The 7,359-nt window shown below is 42.8% G+C and overlaps 1 protein-coding gene across 1 annotated transcript; it reads left to right on the plus strand.

Moving 5' to 3' along the window:
- The first annotated feature begins 1,385 nt into the window (after window positions 1-1,385).
- On the plus strand, window positions 1,386-7,062 carry LOC136509048 (LEAF RUST 10 DISEASE-RESISTANCE LOCUS RECEPTOR-LIKE PROTEIN KINASE-like 2.1). The gene is made up of 4 exons (XM_066503845.1): window positions 1,386-2,206; window positions 4,331-4,354; window positions 5,344-5,367; window positions 5,698-7,062. Exons 1-4 carry the CDS (start codon window positions 1,429-1,431, stop codon window positions 6,753-6,755), a joined length of 1,884 nt encoding a protein of 627 aa, XP_066359942.1. The 5' UTR covers window positions 1,386-1,428; the 3' UTR covers window positions 6,756-7,062.
- The last annotated feature ends 297 nt before the right edge of the window (window positions 7,063-7,359 follow it).

Here is a 7,359-nt window from a genome sequence, read left to right on the forward strand (position 1 = left end):
TTGAGCAATTCAATACTTGTTTTTACATCCATAGAATTGCTTGCTAGAGTAAGTTTGGAACTTAGGTTGCAAGGTCATTGTGCATTAGTTTGATATAAACACTTTTCTAGGCACAAGAGGGTTAATTGGGCTATCCGTAGGATTTGATTATTGCAAGAGAATTTAGAATTAGCCCAATTCACCCCCCCCTCTTGGGCATCTTGATCCTTTCACCTACCTCCGTTAATAGGCCAGGACCCAAAGAAATCTTAGCCCATTCTACGTTATCGGGTTCATAGACAAATAGGGAACTAGGGTTTTCTCCTTCTCTCTCCAGAGTCTAGACTCACGCGCCTCCGTCTCCCACTCCCTCACAGCGCGCGGCGCCCCTCCATCTCCTCTCCCTCTCCCCCACGGCGGTGGCAGCGGCGTGGATCCAACGGCGGATCTCCCTGCAATGGCGTGGGCGAAATCAGTGGAGGCGGGCCTCTCGCGCCCAGCGGCGTGGATCCAACGACGAATCTCCCTGCAGCTCTCGGTACGTGGTGGCGCGAGCTCGGTGGTGGCGGACCTCTCGCGCCCAGTGGCCTCTCTCCTCCCTCTGGTAGCGCGACACGGGAAGGATCCGGTGGCGACGGCGCGCGGGGTGGCCTCCCCTAGCGGCGGCACCGAGCGGGGTAGCCGGATCCGCCGACGGGGAGGCCTTTCCCGGCGGCGGCGCTCGAAGGAGCCGGATCCGGCTGCGACGGCGCTTGGAGGAGCCAAATCCAGCTGCGGCGTGCACTAGGAGGCCTCCGGCGGTGGTGGGCTCCTGCGCGGAGCAAGCGGGCTTGATGGTGAGCTCCGAAACGGGCTCGCCGACTGGCTTTCGTTTTTTTAATCGATTTACGGAGGCCAGCACTCTGACCACCTAAGAAAAAAAAAGTGATTTACGGAGTTATTTCGACCAAGGCGAGCGCGTTGCCCGCCTCGGTGAACCGAAAAGGCCCGCCTGCAATTAAAAAATACTGTAGTAGTGTAGTGTAATTTCAGGCTCATCGGTCACGCAAAAGAAAATGTCCCAGACTAATGGATCAGGGGAAGAAAATGTCCCAGATTAATCCGTTTTGCACGTTCAGTTATCCACACGTTCCTTTTTTTCGTGTAATAAAGGCGTGGAGTTTTTTTTTCTGCGGCGTATACGTGGCCACGTTAGCCTGTCGCTGGTCAAGTTGTATGCCAGTTAACCAACGTTCAGACGATTTGGTCCGTCGTCCGTTCTAGATGCCGTTGTTCACTGTTTGATTGGACCGGTCCGACGTCAATGAAACCGCTATCTGATAGCAGCCCATACAACTCCTTAATTGCGTTGAGATCTGTAGATAATACTCTTGCAGGTCCCGAGCCCAGCCGCATTTTAAGCCCAACAAAAAAAAAGAGAACCTCACCGAAAACCTTCCGTTTCGGTCCATGGCGCCGCGCCAACTCCTCCTCGCTCTTGCCACCCTCCTCGCGGTTTGCTCCTCGGCGTCCGCGGACCCGCGGATGTCCGTGGCAGGGCAGACGTGCGCGCTGGGCGTGGCCGTCTCAGGCTCGGCGCTGGCCAATAACTTCGTGCCCGCCATGGAAGACCTCTACATGATCGTCATCAGGGGGCTGATCGTCATCGGGCAGGGCTTCGGCCTCTCCGCCGTCGGCTCGGAGCCCAGCACCGTGTTTGGCCTCGGCCAGTGCTTCCGCGACCTCTCCCCCGTCGACTGCAAGCTCTGCTTCGGCCAGGTGCGGTCGCTGCTTCCCAAATGCTATCCACGAGTCGGGGGCCGGGTCTACCTCGACGGATGCTTCGGTCGGTACGGCAACTACTCCTTCTTCGGAGAGGACCTCGACGCCTCAGAGGACGCCATCGTCTGCGGGACGACGACCGCGGAGGGGAACTACACGGTCGCCGACCCACGTGCGTTCAGGGACGCCGTAGGAGCCGCGCTGGCGAACGTCACCGCGGCGGCGGGGAGTGAGGGGTTCGGGACAGGGTCGGCGGCGTCTGCCAGCGCCACGGCGTTCGCGCTAGCTCAGTGTTGGGTGAGGGGCGGAAGCACCGCGTGCGCGCAGTGCCTCCGCGCCGCGTCGGCCGCCGTCATGAATTGTGCGCCGGCGCCAAATGGGCGCGCTCTCTTCACGGGGTGCTACCTCCGCTACTCCACACGGCCGTTCTGGAATAACGTCAACGCTACGACGGGGTCCTCATCAGGTACGACAAATCCAAATTCAAATTCAAATTGAGTTACAACCTGTTTGGTTTGGAGAGCGAATCCTTCCGCATGTGGAACAAGTTCATGAGCAGCGCAAACCTAATGTCTCAGTTAGACTCTGATTTTGGATCAGCTGATTCCAAACTGCTTCGTGACGCAAAACAAACATGCTGTTAGCTGACCATTCGAGAAATAACAACTCATTTTAAATTATAAGACGTTTCAGTTTTTTTTTTTTGATAAATTACTTTTACTTCGTAGCTATACATAATGTATGTATGTAAATGCATAGCAAAACTTTCGTGTCTAGAAAAGCCAAAATATTTTATAGCTTATAATAGAGGGAGCAGAAAACATATGTAGAACAAAACTGATTAAAAAGAATTAATAAATCAAGAGAAATAAAAGTATGCACGACAGTGACTGAACGGAAAGCATCGCGCTAACAAACATAAATCATTGAAATTAATGGTCTGCAGAGAAGATTTATCTAGAAAAAATGGCTCGGGTTCCTTTCGCTTTGACCAAACAGCGAGACATTAGCGCAACTTTGACAAAGAATAGATCCCTGGTCTGTCATAACCAATAAGAAGGTCTATAGCTAGCTAGAATCAAGCTAAGCACATCAATACGCATACTATCAATCTCATATAGTCATGTTTAAGGTTTCAGCAGCAAACCTCACCCTCTAATGCTCTCCCTATATCGACTCCTATATATATATCTAGTACGTGGCAACGTGGCACCATAGACACCTTTCCTCCCTCAAATCTAGTGTAATTTGTAGGGTTTAGAGTTTGGTGGAATTGGATTATTTGCATTGACACTTCCGGCTGATAATATACAGTTTACACGATTTAAGGGTCAAGCAAGTACACGAGATCGTAATCCAAACTAACTCTTTCCTAGTCATGATGTACTCCCCCAGTCCCGAAGAAGAAGCCGAAGGTAGAAGTTGACGACTTAGGTTGATGTGTCGCATATGATGTGGCTAAAGAAGAAAACCGACGAGCAAGAGTGCGTGGATCCATATTGGCCCATGTGGGTGCGGCCAAACCCTGTCCTAAATGCGAAATATACGTTATAGTAAACAAATTTCTGTTCTATTCACACCCCTTGCCAAACATCTGCACCCACAACCCAGCTTAGCCAACATTTAGCCCTTGAACTCTAAAACTAGACATACACAACCATCTAACTATTAAAACCGGACAACTTTGGCCATTGGCTCATTTTAAAGGTGGTTTTGAGTATATATGTATTTTCTAAAAAAATAATAAAAGAATAGATAAATTGCTAAAACTCATAAATAATTATTTTTAAATTAGAAAATATAAAATTAGTATAAAAATTTATAATATAGTCTATCTCATTGAAATCTGGTTTGGGTAATTTCTTCATCGAGTTCATAACAACTTCAAACACAGGCATTTGGGACCATAAATGATTTCAAATGAAAAGATCATCAACTATAAAACTTTAAATTTCATTGAGATCTACAACTTTGATATTATTCATTTATCCATCCGAGTTCGTTCGAACAATTCAAAAAATTTGAAATTCAAAATCTGAGAACTTCAAACAGAATTTTGGTACCGTAGTGATTTCATAAAGTTCAAGGGCTAAAAATGAACTTTTTTCTAGATTATATGGGTGAAAACATTTAAAAAAACATTTGCTTTATAGTATAGATATAGGAGTAGATAAGAGACTTAGTTTAACACTTTTTTTTTGCCTCTGATTAGGTAGAATTTTTTTAGTAAATTTCAATCTCCGTATTTTATAGGAGTAATTCAATGAATTTTGTACGTGTCTTCAACAGACTCTATAATTATTTTCTCTATATACTCCAATAGTTTATCATAGTTTTTCTTGTGTGGAAAAAATTATGAGAGAATTACCGTATATTGCATTTAGAGAGTGGTGTAGCGTCTCCAAAATTGGAGAGCGCGAATGGTGGTTTTGGAGAGCGCGAAAGATGGAGAGCGGTTTAGGGAGTCTATTGGAGCTTTTTCTTTTGTTTTTTAAATTACGTGATAAAAAGTCATATAGATGGTCTCAATCTGTCTGTCTATGGTATGCTTCTATCTACTTATTTTGTGCTTCTATGTTTCCATTTGCAGGGCATAAAAAGGGATCTGAGACGTGTAAGGAACTTATATCTTGCATTGGCTTCACTTCCAGTCATTTTCTCTTTGATTACCTACGGAGTATATGCTAATATACTCTGCCCCCAGTCTCCGAGAAGAACTTGAAGGTAGAAGTTGACGATTTAGGTTGATGTGTCGCGTATAATATGGCTAAAGAAGAAAACCGACGAGCAGGAGTGGATCCATATTGGCCCATGTGAGGGTGCGGCCAAACCCAGTCCAAAATGTGATACAAGTTTCTATTCTAATTCACATCCCTGGGCCAAACATCTGCACCCTCAACCCAGCTTAATAGCCAACATTTAGCCCTTGAACTCTAAAACCAGAGATACACAACCATCGAACTATTAAAACCGAACAACTTTGGCCCTTGGCTCATTTTAAACGTGGTTTCGAGTAATATGTATTTTTTAAAAATAATAAAATAATAGGTAAGTCGCTAAAATTCATAAATAATTATTTTTAAATTAGAAAAATGTAAAATTAGTATAAAAAAGTTTATAATATAGTCTGTCTTATCGAGAACTACAACTTTGGTTTGGGCAATTTCTTCATCTGAGTTCATGAGAATTTCAAAACAGGCATTTAGGACCATAAATGATTTCAAATGAAAAAGCCATCAACTATAAAACTGTAAATCTTATTGAGATCTACAACTTTGATATTATTTATTTATCCATCCGAGTTCGTTCGAACAACTCAAAAAATTTTGGAATTCAAAATATGAGAACTTCAAACAGAATTTTGGTATCGTAAGTGATTTCAATAAAAGTTCGAGGGCTAAAAATGAACTTTTTTCTAGATTATATGGGTGAAAAAATTTAAAAAGTACATTTGTTTAGGGAGTCTATTGGAGCTTGTTTTTTTTTTCTAAATTACGTGATAAAAGTCATATAGACGGTCTCTTGAATATGCTCGTCTCCAATCTGTCTGCATATGGTATGTTTCTATCTACTTATTTCGTGCTTCTATGTTTCCATTTGCAGGGCACAAAAAGGGATCTAAGACGTGTAAGGAACTTATATCTTGCATTGGCTTCACTTCCGTCATTTTCTCTTTGCTTATCTATATGCTAATATTTTACCAAACCTCCTTTAGTCAGATATGCATGCATATATATAGAATCGGCGGTACCTATTTTCATCTAACCAGAAATACAAGATAAAGGCATGCAAATTAAGCTCGCTTTCATGTTTTGAGATAAACAATAATTAAACAGACATTTTGTAATCCAGGGACCAATAACAATTGAAAAATCTTTTACTCCTTGGAAGAACAAAGTTAAAGTATGAATAGCTTTGCAAATTGGATTCACTCATGATGTTTTGTTGCTGATGCAGATATTATTGCAAGCACATTGTCAATTCTACTTGTATCTTTATTTATCCTTGCATTATTCCTGGCTCGCAAATATGGTTTGCTCTCCAATAAACCGAAGGAAGAACAAATGATCAAGTCCTTTCTGCAAAAGAATGGAAACCTACGTACAATAAGATACACCTATGCGGAAGTGAAAAGAATGTCAATGTCTTTTTCTATAAAGCTAGGACAAGGTGGTTTTGGTGACGTATACAGAGGTAACCTCTCTGACAGCCGCCAGGTAGCAGTCAAGCTGCTAAAGGACTCCAAGGGTGATGGGGAGGAATTCATGAATGAGGTGGCTAGCATTAGCAAAACTTCACATGTCAACGTTGTTATGCTTTTAGGGTTTTGTTTGGAAGGATCCAAAAGGGCCCTCGTTTATGAGTACATGCCTAATGGTTCACTTGAAAGGTACGCCTTCAATAGAAACATGAACAACCAAAATTTACTAAACTGGGAGAAATTATTTGACATAGCAGTTGGGATTGCTAGAGGACTTGAATATCTTCATCGTGGATGCAATACCCGCATTGTGCATTTTGATATCAAACCCCACAATATTTTATTAGATCATGATTTCTGTCCCAAGATCTCTGATTTTGGATTGGCCAAACTATGCCCAAATAAAGAGAGTGCCATCTCCATTGCCGGTGCAAGAGGAACAATAGGCTATATCGCCCCTGAGGTCTACTCAAAGCAATTCGGAATAGTAAGTAGCAAGTCTGATGTCTATAGTTATGGAATGATGGTGCTTGAGATGGTTGGGGCAAGGGACAAGAATATCAATAATGCAGATAGTGAATGTAGCAGTCAATATTTCCCTCAATGGATTTATGAACATTTGGATGACTATTGTATCAGTATTTCTAAGATCAATGGTGAGACCACAGAGTTCATGAGAAAGATGATAATTGTAGGTTTGTGGTGTATACAAGTGGCACCAACTTATCGACCAACAATGACTAGAGTCGTCGAGATGCTAGAACAAAGCACAAGTAATCTTGAATTGCCACCAAAAGTGATCCTGACTTGGTAAGCACCAGTATGCTACTATTAATGCTATTCACCCCAATTTGTACAAAAATAAATGAAATTTATTCAAATCACTAGTTGCAGTGTTGCAAGGTTACAAATGTATGTTGTTCGCAAACTGTAAGACATTCATAAAAATGTGTTTTCGGATCATAAACACTAAACACCAGATTTTTCATGGCAAGGTGCCCGTACAATCTTGTATAGTTGTATTATTATTTGGGGGAATTGGATTGTTTGGATGAAGCTCGTTAATCTTAAGATGTGATAGCTAAGTCTTTCAGATATCCTCATATGGGTATAGTGCGAATCGGGTAGGTGTGTGTATGAGTGTTTGTGTCTGTATTGTATTTCATAAAAAATCGCAAACTTCCGCCCTTATGTGCCTTCATACTCTTTTCATTGGAAGTTCATTTCATTTCAGCAGTTAGGTTGTGTTTTATATACCTTCACAAGCAAACTATGGATGTCAAGTGAAATCTCCATTGGTCAGTCGGATCAGCGCTACAAGGTAGTCAGTCAATCATCCTACACCCTCCTTAAAGGATGGCATGACTTCTTCAATAGGACTTGGACTCTACCTAATACTTAGACTGATTTTTTAGGTT

This window comes from Miscanthus floridulus, chromosome 15 (assembly GCF_019320115.1).
Source record: "Miscanthus floridulus cultivar M001 chromosome 15, ASM1932011v1, whole genome shotgun sequence".
NCBI lineage: Eukaryota > Viridiplantae > Streptophyta > Magnoliopsida > Poales > Poaceae > Miscanthus > Miscanthus floridulus.

Coding starts and splice junctions, on each gene's coding strand:
- LOC136509048 (XM_066503845.1), top strand. CDS start 1,429: ATGGCGCCGCGCCAACTCCTCCTCGCTCTTGCCACCCTCCTCGCGGTT. Junction 2,207..4,330: donor TACGACGGGGTCCTCATCAG/GTACGACAAATC, acceptor TTCCATTTGCAG/GGCATAAAAAGGGATCTGAG. Junction 4,355..5,343: donor TAAAAAGGGATCTGAGACGT/GTAAGGAACTTA, acceptor TTCCATTTGCAG/GGCACAAAAAGGGATCTAAG.